The 22,165-nt window shown below is 45.2% G+C and overlaps 1 protein-coding gene across 1 annotated transcript in view; it reads left to right on the forward strand.

The window, feature by feature from the left end:
- The window catches only part of Rbm20 (RNA binding motif protein 20), a 175,826-nt gene that overhangs the window by 138,137 nt on the left and 15,524 nt on the right, over positions 1 to 22,165 (forward strand). The window contains exons 7-10 of the mRNA XM_055591753.1: positions 5,692 to 5,832; positions 8,138 to 8,269; positions 13,982 to 14,061; positions 15,971 to 16,640. Of these exons, the coding sequence (XP_055447728.1) occupies positions 5,692 to 5,832; positions 8,138 to 8,269; positions 13,982 to 14,061; positions 15,971 to 16,640 (1,023 nt within the window). The remainder of the gene's footprint in view (positions 1 to 5,691; positions 5,833 to 8,137; positions 8,270 to 13,981; positions 14,062 to 15,970; positions 16,641 to 22,165) is intronic.

The following is a 22,165-nucleotide window of genomic DNA, read 5'->3' on the forward strand; positions in this document are numbered from 1 at the left end:
CACACACACACACACACACACACACACACACACACACACACACACACCACTTGTACATGCCCAGAGACTGCCATATAAAAGGAGATCACCCAAAGGCATCCAGTTGGAGCCCAGAAATCATTGACTGAAGGTGGAATCTGCAATCTGTAGCTGCAGGAAGCACTCTAGAAACTCCTCTCACCTACGAGCCTGCTGCCCTGAGCCATGTCCTTATCATAATTCTGAGATATTTGAACAGAACCTCTTTTGAGCTCACACACACAGCCTGTTTCTACGTGCACCAAAGGGCACTGAAAGGCCTCAGAACCTTCAGAGACACATCTGTTTGCTCTTTTCACGTTGCTGCCCAGCTGTAAAAGATCTGTGGGCAAGCTGAGAAGTCTGGGATCCATCTGAGGAGCCATTAGGAGCAGCATCAGGCAAATGAGTAGCCTGAGCCACTGACACCACACGGGGGCATCTGAGGTCACTCCTCCCCTCCCTGGGAGAGGATGGTTGTCCTTTGAGCTTGGTAATTAGGGCTTTGGTTACAGCCCTGACACCTTAGCTCTTTTAGAGATCTGACCTTGGGCTGGAAAGTCTCAAGTGCACCTGTCACATCTGTGTCTCCTGGGAGCTCAGCAGCAGAGCCGGGAGGTGGGTGTGAGCCCATCGGCACCTCACAACCAAAACACAGGCTCCTGAGAGCCCAGCATTTTTCTTTAAAACCTATCTGTTTTACCCCGAAGCTCAAATTTTTGATACTTTTTAATTTCTTTTAAACTGACAAAAAAAAAAAAAAAAAAAAAGACATAAGGGACTCTTATATGACAGTTGCCAGGATTCACTATTCCTTTCTCTCTTGCCATTTCCTTCATCATTCTTTTCTATGTTTCACCAGCTGTCTGTCTGTCTGTCTGACAGGTGTTTTCTTTACTGAAGCATCATCTAAGAATTGCTTGAAGACACTGTTCATTTTGATTTCCTAAGAATATGGATATTTTCTCTCATCATTCTAGCAATATTCTTTCCCAGTCCAAGATCCTCATAGCACCCTATTCCATAGTAGGAAAGTATGGAGACAAATGTTTATTTAGGAGCCCCCTGGAGGTCAGGCATTATTCCAAAGCACTCGAGACTAACTGTGTGACCTTTCATTTTCTCAGTAAGCCAGTGGAACCTCCTGGATTTATAGACTCAGGCCTAGAAAAGTTCAGTCCCTGGCTCACCGTGAGTTACAGGGGCCCAGATATACAGTCTTTCTCCTTCTACCCTGCCCTGGTTTCTGGTGTCAGTAAAGCACATACTAGACATAGGGTTGTCCCCTAGAGAGACCCCAGATACGTGTGTCTCTGGAGCATCTCACGGTATCTGTCATCTCCGGCTTTTCTGGCACCATGGCAGCAGTCTCTAGTCTCTGCTGATAACACAGTGCTGGCCCTTGGGAGCGTATCTGCAACACTGTAGGGATGAAACCACCAGCACCGTGCTGAGAGGTGAGCAAGCTTGTGGATACAAACAGCTAAACAGCTGCCCACAGGGCCAGTGGGAACAAAAGTTATACTCACTGGTACCCTGGCCACGCCAAGGTGGGAGGACCCAATTTTCCTGTTTGTGCCGTCTTGGGAAAGTCCTGCAAGTTAGGGCTTTGCTTGGCAAAGCTTCCAGGGGGACTAAAATTTTCAAGCTTAGAGATACACGGCAGTTATTTTACATTTGGAAAGGACTTTAGACATACAGTCACCTCCCTCCAGATGTTAGGAAACTGGTGACTGTAAAGAAAATCAGGTTACACTCCTGATCAGTGTGAGATCTGAGTTCTCACAAGAAGCCTCCAGATTTTAAAGTCTGATTTCCCCTCTGTTATCTCTACCTCAAATACCTACGTGCATTCCATGTTTGGAAATATTTTTATCTGTCAAAAAGTTAATGAGTTCCTAGTTAGCCATTTTTTTTCACTAATCAAAGGCACAGAAGTAACAGATTTTTCTGAGCATTCTAGAAAATATTAAAAGAAAAGCTTGGATGAGTTAAATTTCACAGGGTTTGTCTGAGCAAAGAATGATCCATGCATCACCTAGAACCAGAAAAACCAGACAGCAGCGCCCCCAATATAGCAAACAGCATCTCTGGACAGAGAAGGAAAGTTAGTCACAAAGGCAATTGAATGGGTTGACAGTGCTGGCCTGATTTGACCTTGGGCTGATCATTTAGCTGACTATGATTGGCTGAGACCCGGCCGTTTGCTCCAAAATTAGGTGTTCAGTTATTTTACATTAGGTTGCAGTGTTTCCTAACTTGAAGTGTGGAGGCATTCTTCAGCCATGTTTAATTTAATGCCATTTCAGTAGAGTGGTGTGTGATGTTAGCTCAGCTGTTAGCATTTCTAAGGTATTGTTTAACACCCATCTCCATAATACAATAGTCCCCCTTATCCTGCATTTAACTTTGGGCAGTTTCTGTAACCCAAGGTCAATTGAGGTCTGAGGATATTAAATAGAAAAATTCAGAAACAATTTTTAAGTTTGTAAGTTTTTAAGTAACTTGTTCTATGATATATTGTTATAATTGTTCTAGTTTATAAGTAGTTGTTATTATTAATTTTTATTATGCCCGGTTTATAAATTGAACTTGATCATAGGTATGAATGTGAAGGAAAACTAGTATACACAGGATTTAGTACCGTTTGTGGTTTGGAATTCACCGAGGGCCCTGGAAGGTAGATCCCTACAGAGGACGGAAGGACTGCTGCATCTTTAACTCCAAAGACCATTCAGGACTGATTATCAAGCCCAAGCTGGGGATTGTCATACGGATGCTGCTGCTTGACCCAAAGCATGTGCAGTTGCCAGGGTCCTCAGGAATCACACCTCACTCAGAAGTGCTACCCAGGAGCCTGGCTCTTCCCTCTGGCCGTCTCTCCCTCTCCTCACTAAGCTCTTTCACAGGGAATAAGGCAAATATAGCCATATTTATATAAGTTGTTTCAAGAATATAGCAACAATACCTATTCATGTTTAAAAAAATGAAGCACGCATGTCTTGAGTTGAAGTGGTAGTTGATATCTACAGAAGAGAGTGAAGAATGCAGGCTGGAGTTCTCTAAATAAAATGTCAGCAAAAGAATGTGACTTACAGAAAAACGGTTTGTCTTTCTGTGTAGGATTTATCAGATACTCTGAAATCGAACAACTCTGAGCAAACCATGAAGGCAGTGCTTACCAAGGCTTTCATCTCGTGGCTCACTTAGAAAATGATCCAGTGAAGGGTCAGCCACTGGAGGTCCTTGGCTTCCAGGCTGAGACAGTCAGTATCCCGGTCCATCTAAAACCTGTGTGGAGTTCACTAGTTGGGAAGCTCTGACCTGAGCTAATTAAGTAGAAGGGTACTAATCCCTCTGCACCTAAAGAATCAATAAAAGCCCATTTATGCTTCTAACTTGACTGTGGTGACAGGTGCAAGGATTGGGTCTTTACAATTGGGAACTTTGAGATGAATTTATTTCGGTGCCTTTGGTGTGGACGTCCGTGGCAAAGCTAGGTTTTTGGTGACAGGCGGTTTGGGGGTTGTTCTTGGGAGGAGTGTTTTGTTTATTCTGCTGGGCTCAGATAAAGGCATCTTAAACTGTCCTTTCAAGCCAGAGTCCACAATGGGTGAGGGGTGCTGGTTCCTGTGCCTGGTCACTAGGCAGCTGGATGGACTGGGAGAGAGACTGCCCACAGTCACCCTGAATATCTATCTGCTGTGTAGTCCAAACACACGTTACTCAGGCTATCCACAGCAACATCACATGGGGCAGAAACGTGGGGTGCTAGGAGCAGACCAGGCAGAGTGCCCAGGCTCAGCCTTCTGACAAATTCAGAGAACCAGTTGCTTTGCTCTCCTAGAGAGTTGCTGGCTCTCCTCAGATCACCCTCAGGGAGGGAAGATCCCAGCTGGGGCTCGGAATAGCCCTCCTTTTGTCCTCACTATGGATGGGCTCAATCTTTGCTACTCAGGCTCAGTCTCCCAGGTTGTGGGAAGTCCTTGCACACGATTGCAGGTGGGGTGTGGGGTGTGGGTTGGGAAATGCCAAATCAATGCTCCCCAAAGGGAAAGTGCTTGACATCTGGACACCACGGAGGGTGGAGTCTGAAAGGAGCACCTGAAGCCCCCCTAATTCAAGGTGGAACCGTAAAGAGAGATGATGATTGAGTCTAATTGTCCTCAGCCCAGATGAGACAAATGAGGGTTTTCGTGGCAGTGTTCCCTAAGTACCAGCCCTTGTTAGGGGTGAGGCCAGAAATTCTCCCCTTCTGTCAACTCGGCAGAGTCAGACCATAATTAGATGCTGAGAGTCACTTTGCAGAAGAAAGCGATGACTGCTGATGTGGGCGGTGGCTTTCTCAGGTCTGGAAGACTACACTCTCTCTCCTAATTCCTGAGTTCTGGGAGTTTGAGGTTCATTACAGTTTGACCAAAGCTAATTGACACACTTCCTCCAGGAACTTGAATTAGACTTCGATCTGCCCTCACATCTCTCTGGTGGGGATGGAGTCTGGGTTCAGAACCCCCAAGTTTGATGGAACAGACCCTCTTTACTTGCTGAGTGTATCTGGCTGCTGGACAGGTTTTTGTTTGACAAAAGGATCCCAAGGCTGAAAAATGTTTTGAAAAACCGTTGCCATAAAGCACAGGTTAGCTTGTGTATACCTGTGTGCCCATATTCAGTTTCCAAAACCCCTTCTGTCATCTTTCTTTTTTTTCCATTTAGTGGAACTTTGTTTTTAAGTGTATGCTGAACAACATAAGGACTATTTCAAACAGGTTCAGCGTGTCTGTCCTTGCTCCTTGCCCTTTCTACTCCTCCGAGAGTAACTAGCCTTGACAGGTTGATAAGCACACCCCGCGCCTCTCTGTCTTTGTTCCTAACCTTTAAAAATTTCATTGCAAACAAACCACAAAATTCAAACATCTTTCTAATTGTTTGAATTCAAACTTGCAGAAGTGAGGATCATTAACTCTTGAGCTCCTGCCTCTCACCTCCAAAAATTTTATGGTACTTGTTTTCTCTGCTTTCCATATAATTTAGCTTTACAAAAACGACATTATAATATGCATGCTAATTGGCCACCTGTTTTTCACATGACAGTTTGTCTTTAAAGTGCTCTATAGCAGCACACTGGTTTCCTCTCAATGCCTGTGAAGTTTTCCACTGTACATGTTAACCCTCCACTATAACCATCATTTACCTAGGCACTCCCCAATTGTTGGACGTGCAGGCTGTTCCCAGAACTCTTTTTTTATTCAGTAAATGTCTTGTCACATGTACCTGCAAATTTATTTATGTTTTTATTTCTATCAGGCAGTCTTCTGAAAGTGGGTTCTTGGGATCTTGGCCTGTATATACTTTAAGTTTTATTTACTATTGAGAAAATATATTTTCAAAGGGTGTCAATGCAGAACTCTCACTAGCTATATGTGGATACGCCCAATTCCTTAGCTGTTCCCCAGCCTTGTATATTACTACTTGTTGGAAATGTGAATCATCTTTGTAGCTAGAAGGCATAAAGTTGGCGCTTTGTGTGTATCTGTGAATGTGTTTCTTTTCTGCATTGGTTTTTATAAATGACCATTTGCCATTATCTGGAGGAAGATGGCCATTTGGGATGACTGGGCAGGGGTAGAGAGAGGTACCTTTTGAAGACTCAGCCCTGCTCTTTGTCCCCAGCAGTTTGCACAGAGGAAAGGTTCTGGGCGAGTGGTACACATCTGCAATCTCCCGGAGGGCAGCTGTACCGAGAATGACGTCATTAACCTGGGGCTGCCCTTTGGCAAGGTCACTAATTACATCCTCATGAAGTCAACCAATCAGGTAGGCCTGACCCATTTGCTCTGAGGATGCATGATGAGCCACATGGTGGTGAAAGGAGACTGTTGGCATTTTCTGTATGGAAAGAGGTGAAGCATAGTTGGCTTCTTTGGCAAGGCACAGAGGTTTGGTGCTGGGACTGTTGTCTTGTCTCCTCTGTTTCTACAGTGCCTGCTTGTGCTGGGGTTACAGGCTTTTGTGAATTGCCTGGAAGGGAAGGTGTCATTTTGGTATGAGGTGCTGTTTAACATAGAAAAGTTAATTGGCCTCCAAATGAGCTGACAGACTCCCAAGCATTGCTCTGTTATGGATCTCCTGAGCTAACACTATAGTCCCGGTTCCTCAGCTGGTCACTTCTAACTGCCTGGGTGTGGAACCAGCCAAGAACTGCCTGGGAGCAGATCATTTAACCTGTTCTTGATGTCCATGTGTGAGGTCACCCAGCAGTGGAACATAGGGCAGTTGATAAAGGCTTATTGAGTCTAAGAACACCGGAAGAAGATGCTGCTGTCCTACCCTATGACTCTGGGATGGATGGATAGATAGATAGATAGATAGATAGATAGATAGATAGATAGATAGATAGATAAGTATGTATAATTTTTAAAAAACAGGATCTCTCACTGACCCTGGAGTTAAGAAGGCAGGTAACAATCCTCTTGGTCTCTGCCTCTCCACAGCATTGGGGTTCCACTTAACTTTTTACCTGGGTGCAGGGATCCAAACTCAGATCCTTTTACCCACTTAGCCACCTCTCTAGTCCCCTTTTCTTTATTTCAGTAACTATTTTTGCTTTATAAAGCTAAAAACAGGTAGATGAGAAGTGCTTTCCCCATGTAGGTATGACCTCTGGAACTTGGAGCCACAGTAAAGCATCAGCGATCTCCAATCCTCAGCCTGGAGATAGGCTATTATTGTGTGCTCATCTCAGGGCTTCTGTGTGGTACAAATGTATGGTCTGGGTAAATTTAGCAGTAATGCAGCAAGGCTACCCAAATTAGTACTTTCCCCACTTGAGAATTGATATCTAGAAGTGCTCAGTGTTTACATTAAGCAAGACACCTTAGGAAAGTGGGTGGCGTCATTTGAAATAAAAGCCTAAAGAATTCTGACTTCTTTGTCATATATACTTCACAGCACTGTGATGGAAAAAAACTTTGCATCTGAAATTAACTAGTAAATGAGAGAGAAAGAGGAGGATGAGGCGATAGAAAGGGAGAGGATTAGAGGCTCATAGAAAGAACTCTGCTTAGGCTTTTGTGAACTGAGGGAGGTCTCTTTAGTTTGAGGTGCTCACTGACAAAGCTATTATCCTCTAAATACAAATTGATGGATTAGTGTCTTTGTTCTATGGTAAACCTCAACACAGAGGGACCAGCATTAGCCCACATCGCTATAAACCAAAAATACTAAGAAAGTCTAACAGCCACAGATTTGCACCCACAGCTACTGGATCAAAGAACAAGTCTATTGAAACAGTCTATTAGATTGTTGGACTGAATGGAAAAGCCCATTTCTCTGTGTTATCCGAACAGTGAAGTAAAGAAGGAGGATGCCATGAAAAAATGGCCAGGGGCTTCTTTTTTCTAAGCCACAGCAGCCTAGCCATCCTTTGAGCCTGGGGGCTTATAAGCCTCTGAGTTTTCAAATACATTTCTTTTTATTGAGACAAACGGGAGCTCAGGCAGCCCCCTGAGCGGACGCTTCTGTTCCCTATGATGCCACCACCAAATGGCAGCCCAAGACCATGGGTGCAAGACCCACGTGGGAACTGTGAGTTAATGGGCCCTCCCACCCCAGAGGGCCTTCCACAGGATGATGTAATTCAGGATGGACATACATAATTAAGAATAGTGTTTGGTAACCATGGGAACCAGGATAGGAGCCATCCGTAATGAGTTCTTTTGGTGAAGTTAATAAAAAGTTCTCTTTGAACACATGGGATCAAAGAGAGTTCTTTCTTGTGCTGATTTTTTTCTCTTTATTGAGCTATAAAACAGATACTCTCAAGTGCATAAAGTATGCTTGTCTTCACTGTACAGCTCTATTAATTTTTATTTTATTTATTTATTTTTTTTACATATGTAACCCATATAATTAACCCAGGCCAAGATAAAGGACATTTCCAGAATATCAGGTTTCCCATTTGGTTCCCGCCCCCACTCTAGAAGGACTTGCAATGCCAGCTTGTTCCGATTGATTATGTCACCTGTTCTCAAGCTTTTTCAACATGGAATCATACCTCGTACTGAATTGTATTTAAGACCATTGAAGTCACATCCACTGTCTGTCTCCTTATGTACCCTAGGCTTTCTTAGAGATGGCTTACACAGAAGCTGCTCAGGCTATGGTCCAGTACTACCAAGAAAAGTCTGCTGTGATCAATGGTGAGAAGTTACTCATTCGGATGTCCAAGAGATACAAGGAATTGCAGCTGAAGGTACAGCATTCTCTCATTCAGTCAGTCATTCAGCGAGCCTCTCCTGCTCTCTGGGCATTTACCCAAGTGCTGTTTGGGAAGGAGACCTTAGGAAACAATGAAAAGATTCGTCATGGCTCTTGAGGATCTCTATTATAAATGGAAATTACAATATGGCAAGAAAATGGCTCACTGAAGGAAGAGGGGAAGAAGTCGGAAGAGTTGGGGGAGGGAAAGAATGTAATCAAAATATATGTATGATATTCTCAAAAAATAAATAAAAATATATTAAAAAAGAAAACTTTTCATTGAGGTAAGTACAAGAAGAAAGGGTTGCTTAAGACTGGTTAGGAGCTAGGGGGATTCTGGAGGGAAAGATGTTCACAGAAGGAGGAAGTAAGGAGAAGGGTGATTGTATTTTCAGGAGGATAATTCCACCTTGAATGCAATTCTTCTTGGCACATTCAGACCTCTGATGACTTTTTCTTCCTCAGCACCCCCTCTAGTTCTCTCTTCCATCCTCCGTAGGTATCAGAAGCTTGGGCATGTCCTTCTAGCAACACTTGACTCAGATGCGTTCAGTCAGCTCCAAAGTGGGCTTTGGTTTTGTTTTAGCTTGTTATGCATTCTTCTTTTCCTTTCCTTTTTTTCCCTTGAGGAGTATTATAATCTGTATAGAATTAACTACTTGTAAACCCCCCTCATGGTCAATTACTTGCAATTTAATATTAATGAGTCAGCTCTCACATGACCCATAAAAGCACCACAAAAGTTAAGCAATAAATATGGACAATACCCAGAAGTCCTTGGGACCCTCCTCATGCTCAGCTCTCCCTTCTCCACTCTCCTCACTCTGAGGATAATCATTTCTGTGTTTTTTCCTTTATGTTTGTATCACCCTAAACAGTGGTGTTTACCTTTGCTAATCTTTAAACATCATATGTAGGCAGTTACACAGTCACACTTTTTCTCCTCAACATTTCGTCTTCTACGTCTATGTTCATTGTTGTATAAAATGTTGCATGGCTCTGCCGTTTGTTTATTCTGTGGCTGACGGACATCTGGTTGTTTCTAGTTTGGAGATGTTACCCTCAGTGCTAATCTACTTGTCAAGCACGTTACCATGGCACAAATGCACACGGGCGCCTAACCAGGTGGTACATGAATCACCAGGGTTGATGACAAGCAGGCCACCTCAACTCTACTAGGTGACAGTGAGCTCTTTCCAGAGTGCACAGTCACATCGCAGCATCCTTCTAGCAACATGTGAGGATTTCCAGTGGTCCACAGTCCTGCTGATATTAAGTTGTCTGGCTTCTTGATTTGGCCATGAAGTGGGTGTGGTGTTCTGGTTTTAATTTTAATTTTTCTGATGACTTATAAGCTTGAGTACTTTTTTCCATATTTACCGACTCTGGTTTTCTTGATGGGAAGTTTCTTTCCAAGTCATCTGCCTATGTTTTCCTTTTATATTGTGTCTTCTGGTTGATTTGCTGTTCTCTTGACAAGGACACTTGGTCTGTTTGGGTTTATTGTAATCGTTTAGTGTTTAAACCTACCCTCTTATTTTATGCTTCCTACTGTTGCAACTAATAGGATTTGTTTTTTTTTTTTTCTGATTCATTTCCATCTTTACTCATGGTCCAATTTGTTCACAACTAGCAGCCCTTAATCTGACCTTAATCTTGAGCTGACGTCAGAAGACAAAGGCCAACTAGTTGCTTCTAGCAAGGACAAGCACTCCAGCAAGTCAGCATATGCAGAGATGTGTCAACCAGTTACCCTAGTTCCTCTCTGCTCTGCTCGAATTATTGCTTCTGGAGTTCCTCCCCAACAGCTATGCTTCAGGCACAACCTGGGTTGTCTTTCTCTGTAATAAAAGCATCAGGCAGGTGAAAAGCTCCACCCTGTTCTGTACCTAGCCACTTCCTGTTTTCCCCTGGGGGCTGGAATTGAATTTCTGCACTGAGTTCCCAGTGGAGTTTGGGCCTCCAAATGAAGTGTCATAAGATTCTAATTCAGCTGAACAACAATAGTTTCTCGAAGTGTCAAGGCACTTCAGTAACACTCAGTAACACTCTACTGAGTTTAGGGTGGTGAAGACAGCACGAGGTCTGAGGCTTGCATTCAGCAAAAGTTCACTGAGTGCCCACTATGGATGTCAGTTGAACTGGTGCCAAAGTCATGGAGGGAGCAACTGTATGAGGATCTTGGTCTAATGGGAGGAGAGACATGGAGGCAAAGAACCAACAGATGTGACCTATGCCAGGTTGCAAAATGATTACATCATCCTCTGCTCTGCCTCCTCCACTTTGAGCCAGTTTGCTTAAACTCTGTGAACCTCAGTACTCAGATTAGTTCAGACTATATTTGAGTTCTTTTATTTTAAGCAATTTTTCCCATGCATTTTCTTTTCCATCTCACACTCACCTGTGAGATGTGCAGGGCAGATAATCACAGTAATTATAGGAGCACACCATAATGTACACCTTTAATTGAGTTCTGCTACTCTGAGGCAAGTAACATACTAAGCACTTTCCACACATTATCTACTTCAATCTTGACGTCAGGCTCGCAAGACAGGTATTCTAATCTCAGTTTACAGATGAAGATATGTTCCACAGCTTGCCCAAGATCTTAGTTACTGGATGATCCATGATGAAAACCTGAGACTGTTGGCTGGGTGTGCTGGGGTTTGCCTTCTTTACCCCAGCGCTGGAGAGGCAGGCAGGTAAAACTGCAAGTTCAAGGGCCAGCTGGCTTTGTCTTCTGAGCTCTAAGCCAGCAGGGCTACCCAGTGAGACCCTGTTTGGGTAACACCAAGAACAAAACAAATAAATCAACCAACCAACCTACCTACCTACCTACCTACCTACCTACCAACCAACCAACCAACCTACCAACCTACCAAGCAAGCAAGCAAGCAAGCAAGCAAGCAAGCAAGCAAGCAAGCAACAAAACCCCCTAAGACTACATTGGGTTTGCACTATATTTGCACTATATCGATTGCAGTGTTGGGTTGTCCATCATCCACATGGAAAGAAAACAAAACAAAACAGCAGAGAAACTAGGTAGTTTTTTGCTTACAGTCCCCAGGCAGGACACTGTAGGAACAGTATTCTGATAGAACTTCTCAAAGTTCAGGTGCATGCAGGTTAGCAGGGAGTCTGCAGGTCTGGGGCCAGGGTGTGACTCCACATGTCTACCACACCCCCAGCAGATGCTGTCTCTTCTCCCCCTAAGAGCAAAGACATAGAGCACACTGCTTTCTGACTTCTGGTATGGGTTTTGTGTTCTTCATGTTGTCATAAAGTCCCTCTGGGTCATTTTGACCTTCAGCATATTCCAACTGTGTAGTAATAGGCTTTAGGGCACCTAAATTGACATGAATCAGCTCTGTATGTAACAGAAACTCATGGCAGTTAAGCCTGTTGATGTAGGTGAAACGGGTTTCTTGGCTCCTGTAAATGAAAAGTAAAGGAGTAGCTGAAGGCAGGGTCAGCTGAGTTTTGCACCCAAATGAGATCAAGATGATGTTGTTCTCTGGTCTGCTTTTCTGGGGTCATGGCTTTGTTTTCTGGGTGCTTCATGGGATGCCCTCAGCAGCCCCGGGCTCTCTTCTCTAGATAGCATGGTAGCCCTCTGTGTCTGTCAGAAGCTCTACCTTTGACACCTCGTCCCATCTCCCCTGTGAGAGAGAACCAGACTTTCCCCTAATATCTCCCACAAACCCTCTGGCCACTCTGATTGGGCTAGTTTAGCACATGTGTCCATTTTGGAACCAGTTTCTGTGGCCAGGAGAAGGCTGTGGTTTGATTGGCGAGTTCTTGTAGGGTGGGAGAATTAGCTGTGCAGAGATGGAAACTGAATGAAAAGAGGCCTACCAGCTGGGAAGCCCAGTCATGTCCGAAGCAATTGTCCTGACAGTGAGAGCTGCCTGGTCTGCTATGTGAGTACTGCTCTGCGTCAGTGTCATCATAAACCAGAGGAAGAGATGTGACCTCTTAAGATTTGCCTCAAAATAATTTGAAGGTGGGAAAAGAAGGTCAGTGTACAGATGTCACAAGATTAGACAGGACTCACTATACATTCATTCCACATTTCTGTGTATTCAAATTTTCCTTTAATAACAAGGTGCAAAGTCTGGCTTTATCCTTTTTCTCCTCCTTTTCTGGTGTTGTGACACCTGTGCCTGTGAGGAGACGGGCCTGGGTACCTCTGGTGACTACATGCTGTCCCTGATACTGGCTGCTCTGCAGAACCTTCCTCCCCCATCTGCTGCCTCACAAGGCTACCCTTTTCTTCTTTTCTGGGTCTGAAAGGAACAACCGGGAAGACATTAAGTTCCAGAAAGGTAGCAAACATCGACCTCTAAGACCCCTTTTACAAAACAAAGCCCCTGTGAAACTCACCCTGGGAATTCCACTGTGCTCTGGAAGGTTGCACAGTGAGGGGTCATAATCATTAGCTTCTGCCTGCTTCGACTGGTCCAGCACAAGCCATAGGTCTGAGACCTGGAATTGGCCTCCTAGACAATGCATATCTTGTCACATAGACTCGAATGATCCTGGTGGCTCTCATTAGTGTTCCCAAGCTCCACTGTTTGACATGTGTTAGCTGCAGAAAGCAGCAGCCAAGTTCTGAGGGAATTCAGAAAGACTAGCTCAAGTGACACCCTGTCAACCTAGACAAACCTCTCTAGGGTGAGTGTGTAGTGGAAGGAAACATTCTGGGCGGGAGCTTTCTTCCCAGCCCTCGCCCAGCCCTGACCTCGTCAGCACAGCCTTGGACTCTGCAGGGTTTTCTTGTCATTCAAACAGATTTGGGGATAGTTGACAAGGCATACTCTTGGTGACCTGGTTACTTGCGTGAGGCATTGCATATACTTAAAAAGCGTCAAGGTTTATACTTTCTGTTGAATACAAGTACCATTTGCCCAAGGTGTGGGCAAGCTGGCCCGACCAGTAATGAATGTCTGGGTCTGTGTCCTTGTGCTTTCATGGCTTAGGATGAGAGTCACTGTCTTTCCTTTGCCTTTTCCCTTGTGTCTTGATCTGACAGGAGATCCCTCCTTGGCTTGAACGTGTTCTGTCTTTTCCCTGTGTCCATGGCTTCTCACCCAGAAGCCACAGGCAGGCCTCCTCCATTCTCACCTTTACCAGGTACTTCCCCCAGGCCTACCATTGACCTTAGCAATAGGAAATCAGTACTACACCTTGCTAAGAATGCAGAACTCTACTGTCTGTCCACTGGACCTGGATCTCCCAGAATAAGATAGGTGATGTTCTCTACTATCTGAATGGCCCTGGAAGTTGTTGTAAGTCACATAGAAAAAAGTAAAGAGTAAAAGAACAGTTAGTTGATTAGCCGCCTTTGTAAAATTCTTTATCAACATTTGACATAGTTGAGAGTTTTTAGTTTTTTTTTTTTTTAATATCTGCTCTATTAAGATATAACTAGGGAGGGGAGGAGGGAGGGAACTAGAGGGGGGATACAAAGTAAATAAAGTATAATTAGAAAAAAAAAAGATATAACTAACATGCCTTGCTCTCCTCAGCCCTACCCTGGTCCCCGTTACGCTCATAGTCATTATCTTTTGTATCAATCCTTTTATCTTTCCTGCAAAAGAGAGATCACTTCCCCTTCAGTAGATAGGGTCATGAACAAGACAGGTGACAGCTGCATCCTGCTGAGGCTTGCAATGTTCCTGATGTTCTCTCTGGCTTCACCTAGAAACCTGGGAAAAATGTGGCTGCTATCATCCAGGACATCCATTCCCAGAGGGAGAGGGACATGTTCCGGGAAGCTGACAGGTGAGGCTCTGGGTCTTAGGGCAGAGACCTGGAGGTTAAAACACCTCTAGTTTCTTGTTCCTAAAGGATGCCTTACTTAGAGTTAGCTTTGCTGTGATGAAACACCATTACCAAAAGCCACTTGGGGAGGAAAGGGTTTATTTCACTCATACTTCACTCTAACAGTCCATCAGCCAAAGTGGCAAGGTCAGGAACTCTATCAGGGCAGGAACCTGGAGGCAGGAGCTAATGCAGAGGCCATGGAGGATGCGGCTTACTGGCTTGCTCCCCACAGCTTGCTCAGCTTGCTTTCTTACAGAACCCAGGACCACCAGCCCAGGGTTAGCTGAACCTACAACAGACTGGGCCCTCCCCCATCAGTCACAGGTTTTAAAAATGCCCAACCAGTTTGCTTGAAGGCTGACCTTCGGGAAGTGTTTTCTCAGCTGTGGCTCCCTCCTCTCACATGACTCTAGCCTGTGTCAAGTTGACATAAAACTACTCAGGATAGGGGATTTGAATTGTAACTCAGCCTACCCTCAGCCCTGACCCATCCACCTGGTGTTCTAGCCCCTACTCATCCATGTTCAAATGAAAGGTACCACTGTAGCCCAGCATTGCTGCTCAGGTTGGACAGGAATACGGGAAGTGCTGGGCTTCCTCACTGTGTTTCTCCTGGGTTGCAAAGGAAAACTGCAAACAGAGCTGCCATCTGGCTCTTTGGGGCAGGTTTGCACTTCACTAACACGTCCTGGCACATGGTAGTGTTGGAGATTCTGTTTAGAGGCGTCCAGTTCCTGATTTTTCATGAGCTGAATATAGATGTAGAAGTAAGGATGTAGATGGGGTTAAACAAGCAAACAAAAACCACCTGATTCCTTGAACATTGATTCCAGACACTGAATGCATGCCATTTTCCAACTAATTTCTTTCAACAGACATTTTTGACACTGCCAGGATCAGGCTATGCTTGGTTCCCTGTGGAAAAACATAAATGGGCCTCCAGTCTCCAGAGTGGCCACAGAGGGAGCTCTAACCTTGTTCTGGAGGACAGGAGCTCAGCCTGTTTCCCACATTGGCTAAGACACTCTAGTTCCAGTAGCGAGCTGCAGCTGTGTCCTGGCAGTGAGAGATACATTGTTGTTCAATATGTGAGAACCAAAGGAAAATGTTCCATCCTTTTAGTATTTTGGGTGTATGGTCTGATTAATAATCAGCCTTCAGAGAATGTGTCACTCAGGCTTGGGATTTTTGTCTGTGTTTTTTTTTTTTTTTTTTTTTGGTTGTTTGTTCGTTTGTTTTTTAATTTAAAATTGTGGTTAGCTGGGGTTTAATAGTGTGTATAAGGACAGACCATGTCACCTGTTGCTCTGAGACAGTGAGGGGTGGGGCTGGTAGGAAACTATGCAGTTCTGCCCTGAACCTTAGGCAGATCTACTTTCTGAGGGTTTCAATGTCTTCATCTCAAATTTGAATAGGTCTGAGCCCGCCTCCCCATTCCTGCCACTGCTCAGCCATGAGCACCCCTCTTCCATTCCTGGGATTTTTGCCACTTGTACTGAGGGCTAAATGAAAGGGGGCCAGAAAGGGAAGATAAGTCACCTCTGCTGACATGGCAACCACGCCTTACAGGGTCCTCACCGTTTGTATCGCTTGTCCCGGGGCCTTTGGACATAACCAATCACCACAATCATTCTTCGCTGTTCGCAGGAGCTGACTGGGAGGGAACAGAGAGCGGCGTAGGGAAAACCCATGCACATAGAAATCCACAGAAAGGACAGGCTTGTCCCTAGCCCCCCTGTGTAGATCTCGTTGTAACTGAAGAATGGGCAAGCGGGCAGGTTGTGTCACATGCACCTCTGAGAGCATCTGTGTGTGGTGTGGGCTCTGAGCTCAGCAGGTTCTGAACCGTTTCCTTTCTCCCTCCCAGATACGGTCCAGAGCGGCCAAGGTCTCGGAGTCCAGTGAGCAGATCACTGTCTCCAAGATCCCACACTCCAAGCTTCACTTCCTGCAGCTCCTCCCACAGTCCCCCAGGCCCTTCACGGGCTGATTGGGGCAATGGCCGGGACTCCTGGGAGCACTCTCCCTACGCGAGGAGGGAAGATGATCGAGAGCCTGTCCCCTGGAGGGAGAATGGGGAAGACAAGAGGGACAGGACAGATGTTTGGGCACACGATCGTAAACACTACCCCAGGCAGCTGGACAAAGCTGAACTGGATGAGCGACTTGAAGGAGGGAGGGGCCACCGAGAAAAGTACCTGCGGTCAGGGTCCCCCAGCCCGCTCCATCCTGTGTCCAGCTACAAAGGCCGAGAAGATGGCTACTATCGAAAAGAGCCCAAAGCCAAGTTGGACAAATACCTAAAGCAGCAGCAGGATGTGCCAGGAAGGTCCAGGAGGAAAGAAGAGGCTAGACTACGGGAGAGTAGACACCCTCACCCAGAGGGCACTGGCAAGGAAGATGAGCTGGACCCCAAGATCACGAGGGCCCCTGAGGGTGCCAAGTCCAAGCAGAGTGAGAAAAGCAAAACCCGGAGACCTGACAGAGACCAAGAAGGAGCTGATGATAAAAAAGAAAGCAGAACTGCAAAGAATGAGGTAATGATGCCACTGTGACCACAGGTAAGGCAGGCTGAGAGGAAAATCACAAGCCCTGTGCATTGATGATGAACCTTTACGGACTAAATGAATGCTTCTTGACTGTTTGCCATGTGCTGGGCACTGTGCTAAGTACATTCCATCAACTGCACCACTTAATCCTCATACCAACCCTACAAAAGTCAGATTGTTAGTACCACAAAGGAGGAAAGTAAGGCACAGAACATTATGCTATTTGACCAAGGAGACAACCGGAGTTGTAGCTGGTGATCTGGCTCCAAGTCCCATGGTACCTTGTTGCCTTCACCAGAAGTTAAAGAGAAACATGATGGACAGGCCTTCGTAGTTCTGTGTGCCCAGGGTGGCGTGTCCCTGGGGTGTTGGCACCCACAGAGTCACTTTATGGGAGATTGGATCTTTGGTCCATTCTATGTGCCAAAGTAGTACTGATGCTGGAGCTCCAATGATAGGTGAGGAGAGGTGGCCACCACCCCTACACTATCGTGGGAGCTCAGGCGTGGTGAGTGTCTCCAGATAAAAGACCTTAATTTCATCTTAATAAAGCCACATTGCAACCGTCTGGCATTTATCGCTAAGTCTCTGCTAGCACTGCTTCAGTTCTTAAGAGGGTGGGAATGCTGGGAGCCAGGTTTGAATTCTAACTTGACTTATATTTCCTTAGTTGAGGCCTCCTATTAAATAGGGGTGAGATAATAGAGTTTGGGGTTCTCAGAAGAAAATTAATTATTAAAATTCTCTGTGCATATCTTCTAATCACCCTCATCCAGGAGCTGATAACAGTCCAAATAAGAGTCCAATTCTTAATTCCATGAACAGGGAAGAGTCACTTTGGGCTATTATTGCAGCTTTTATTCCCATATGCTTGTGAAGAAGGGCAGGTGGTGGTCTAGGCACAAGGAATTCAAAGTGAATAGGACATAGACATATGTGGCAGAGACAAGGTCTGATACACTTATAAAATAATCTGCATACAATAGAACCAAGTTGGAATTTACATGGATCAGAAGCTCTGTAGGCAATTAACACTGGAGAATATAGGCTGCATATAGGGGGTATTTGAGCTGGGTATTGAAAATGGGCAAAAACTCTTTGGTACTCTTGTTAGAAGCTGCAGCAGACAAAAGTGAAAACAAATGGCTGCTTTCAAGAATCTGAAGATATTCAACATGGCTGCATTTTTAGGATATATTTAAAGATTCTAGTTTTTTTTTTTTAACATAAGATCATGATTCTGGTATAAACACATGATGAACACATGTTAAAAGTTTTTATTAACTCTTGAATTGCATCTTAGCATAAGATGTAAAGTCCACTCAAGGGGAGACTAAAGAACAGGTAACTCACATAAACAATTAGCATAAGCATTTGCTAGTGAAATATGACTGCTGTTTTCCACAGAAAAAAAGGAACTGATTTCGCTGTCATTGCATAAAGCTCATTTGCATCTTGATGAGTAAGAAGCATTTGCATTAGGATCACTGATCAGTTTTTAGCAAATAGCACAGGTGTAAAATAATGAAAAGCACTGACTGTCAAAGAATTGGATACCCTAAAAGGATGTGGTAGACAAACGCCTAGCATTCTACTACAAAGACTCCAGGGCTGGGCAGAGTGGCACAGATATGTAATTCCAGTTACTTGGTAGATGAAGGCAGAAGGATCTCAAGTTCAAGGCCAGCCTGGGCAACTTGGTGAGACCCTGACTCAAAGTGTGGGTGGCTAGGATGAAATTCAGTTGTGGAGTGTTGCCTAGTTGTAAGAGGCCCTGGATTCAACCCCCAGTTAAACAAATAGAGGAAGGACAAAGGAGTAGGGGAAGGGTACTTGGTGAAAATTTTTGTCCATTTCAAAGTCTGCCATATTTTCTCAACTGGCAAAACAGGAAAGGCACAGGAGATGAGATTAGAGAAGATGATGGGGTAGGCTTCCCTGTATGCCTTGGTAAAGACTTAAACTGAATCCTGAGAGCTGATGGCAGCTCAGGGACTCAAGGAAAGGTTAACAAGATGAGTTGGTGGGCCTTTGCAAGTGATCTTCCCCCAGGAGTCCCCTTGGCTGGTTCTTAACACCTTTGTTGTTACTTACGGCTGCTGTATAACATCTCAGCACCCAACTCACTTCTTTCTCTTCCTACCTTTCTATGTTCAGTGACACAGATCACTGAGCATCCTTATCTAATGTTGTGTCCACCCTCACCCTACAACTCCCAAACATAATCTCCACAATGCAAGACTCTTTTGTGTTCATAGCCTTGTCCCTGTCCTTGGAGTAGTGCTTTGCACAGAGTGGGTGTTAAGTAAGTATCTGTGGAAGAGGCAATGGCTGGCACAGACTTGAGAGGCAAACGCCTGACTGCTGAGAACCAGGTCACATCCTGTTCTCTGCCTCAGTGCTTTCTGTTGGGTGATCATTGTGCTGCCAGAGTGGTTTAATGAGCTCATGCTCATGACAGACCTTCTGAAATCTCCACAGGCCCTGGGTATTTCCCAGCGATAACAGGTAACCAAATCCAAACCTGACCTTAGAACTCTAGAAAGAAGGAAAGAAATCAAGTCACTGAGAAAAGATGAGGGAAAGAAGCCCAGGTCCATCCTAGGATGGAGGAATCGTGGACCACAGATAATGTCTGGGGAAGCCAAGCCAAGCTATAGGATAAGTATAGGCCAAGCCAGTTGTGATGACTGTTGGAGGAGCTCAGCCACGGCTCAGCTCCAGATGGTTGCTGAGGTGCCATGGGCATGACCCTGCAGACAGATCTCCCTCTCCTTACAGCAAGCCCTGGCTCTACAGATATGCATGGATCTCTCATGCTTTAGAAAGTCCAGGCTTAGTGGGTGTGTTTTGTTGTTGTTGTTATAAGAATGAGAATCTGAAGCTGGGTGCAGGGGAGCATGCCTGTGATCTCAGCATTCTGAGAGTCAGAGGCAAATGGATCTCTGTGAGCTCGAGGCCTTCCTGGTCTACAAAGCAGAGTCCAGGACAGCCAAGGCTACACAGAGAAACCCTCCCTCAAAAAAAACCAAAAGACAAACAAAAGAATGAGAACCTGAGTTCAAATCTCTGGGAGCCTGTGGGCAGCTAGCATAGTACAGGGGCAAACAACAAAGATGCCTTGCCTAAAGTGGTGAGGACTAAAACCTGAGTTGTCTCCTAATGTACATCTGCATGCTGTGCACACATATGTGCCTGTACACAAACATGCATACACGCAAGAATATGGATACTCTGAACCATGCTTGTAGGTCTCACACAGCCAGAGACTTGCACACAACAAACCCCAGAAAAAAAAATCTAGAATAAAACCTCTCCTGCAGCCTGGTGCATTGGCACAGGCCTGCAATCTCAGCACTCAGGGAGGCAGAAGCAGGCTCATTGCCGTGAGTTCGAGGCCAGCCTGGTCTACGAAGCAAATCCAGGACAGCTAAGGCTACACAGAGAAGCTCTGTCTCAAACAAACAAACAAACAAACAAACAAACAAACAAATCACTCGTGCTTGGTTTAGAGACCCCAGCATTGTGGGGCACAGCCAAAGATTAAGTCAGTCTTCACATGAACAGAAGAGCATCGGGCGATGCTAAGGAGAGCTTTAAGAGGCTGGCAGTGTCTAATGGATTCCAGGCTTCCCTGTGGAGATTTGAAGGAGTGCTGGAGTGCAAAGGAAGATCAGACAAAAGGAACAACACAGGCCTCCGTGTGGCTGCAGGCCAATGTGGTTGGAACAGAGTCCCAAGTTAATGCATTAAGAGGTGAAACGGATTTGTCCACAGAAGCCGTATCATGTAGGGCCTTGGGTGTAGATTAAAGATTTTCAGTCTGAAGTGAAGGGAGAAGCGAATGAAATGTTTTGACAAGAAAGTGCAGTGAGGATACAATTCTTTTTTCATTTTGAGAGGATCCTTTCAAATTGCCTGAGAGAAAATAGATTTGTGGAGAGGATAGCGGGATTCCTGGGCGGTGGTAATTCCTGCTCACCGCCTGTTGAGACCTACTGCATTGAGGCGGGGTGAGGTGGGCAGCTCGGTATGGATTCCATCTCTGTGTTCCCCTGAAGATGCCCTTCTCACCAAGACTTGACTCCTCCTTTGCTTCTTTTTGGAGGTTTTTCTGCTGAGGGCTCTGGCTCCAGCACTAAGATGACCTGCTCTCCTGGAGTGAGCCTTAGTGTATTGACCAGGAGTATGTCTGGAGGAACTGCCCCTGATAGTGAAGGACCAGGGATAATTTGCTCAAGGAGATTAAAACAACAACAGCGTGAGTGGCCATTGTTTGAGAGGCGCTGACTTCTAGCTGCTGGGAGGATGGCTGCCACTCCTTTGTTCTTGAGCTTAGGTGCAGAAGACTTGAGCAAAACTAGGAGTACATTCTGCTGCTTCAACTGTCCGTATCCAGTAAAAACCAGTTACACCAGTCTGTCCCCAGTTCCTGCTCCAATTGGCTCCTGATCAGACCAAGGGGGTGTGTCTAGCTGCAAGTAATTAAGACCAGAGCTTTTACCTGGAACCAATTGGGTCTCAAGAGTGCTGATAAAATATGTTTCCTTATGCCAAAGGTGCCCAGGGAGTAGCCTGGACTTGAGGACCAAGGGTTAAGCCATTAAGCCATGGGAGAATGAGCTCTACAAACTTCTAGAGTGAGAATTACCAAGCCTTTTCCTCTTAAAATGTATTTATTTATTTATCATTTATTATTTATCTATTTTTATTTATTATTCTTTACTTATTTGTGTGTGGGGGTGTTTTGCCTGTATATCACCGGCATGCCTGGTATCTGTGGAGGCCAGAAGAGGTTGTCAGATCCCCAGGACTTGGAGTTATAGATGGTTGTGAGCTACCGTGTGGGTCCTTGGAATCAAACCTGGATTCACTGGAAGATCAGCCAGTGCTCTTAACTGCCAAGTCATCTTTCCAGCCACAAAGCCTTCTCTACAAAAGATCATATTGGTAATATTTTAGTCAAAGAAGGCCAAGAGGCAAAGTTTAGGATTTTATGTGGGTATTTACATCATTACTTAAAATGTAACTTTGCAGGGCTGGCGAAGGGTTCGGTGGTTAAAAGTGCACACTGCTCCTGCCGAGAACCACAGTGTGGCTCTCAGCACTCGTGATGGGCAGCTCACAAGTGCCTGTGACAAGTCTGGCTCTGTGAGGTCTGAAGTCTTTCCATGGGCGCCTGTGCTCACATGTATACACATACACACACACACACACACTCAAAAAAAGTAACTTCACAATTGTGAAAGTACTATGGTGTATGGAGTACAGTTTGCTGTACTGTGCGACCACAGATTGCTGCAAACGCCGGCTAGCAACCCCAATTCTCAAACCAAACACCTGCTTTCAGTTGCTGTTTCCTAGATGTGGTTCAGCGAGGGCTTCGCCTCGGGGGAGAAAGCAGGAAGGAGGAAGGCAAGGGTGCATGTACGTCTCAGCGCCAGTGGCATGGCAGAAGGAATAAAGTGTGTGTGTGTGTGTGTGTGTGTGTGTGTGTGTGTGTGTGTGTGTGT

Source organism: Psammomys obesus, unplaced genomic scaffold (assembly GCF_907164565.1).
Source record: "Psammomys obesus unplaced genomic scaffold, mPsaObe1.curated_primary_1811, whole genome shotgun sequence".
Classification (NCBI taxonomy): domain Eukaryota; kingdom Metazoa; phylum Chordata; class Mammalia; order Rodentia; family Muridae; genus Psammomys; species Psammomys obesus.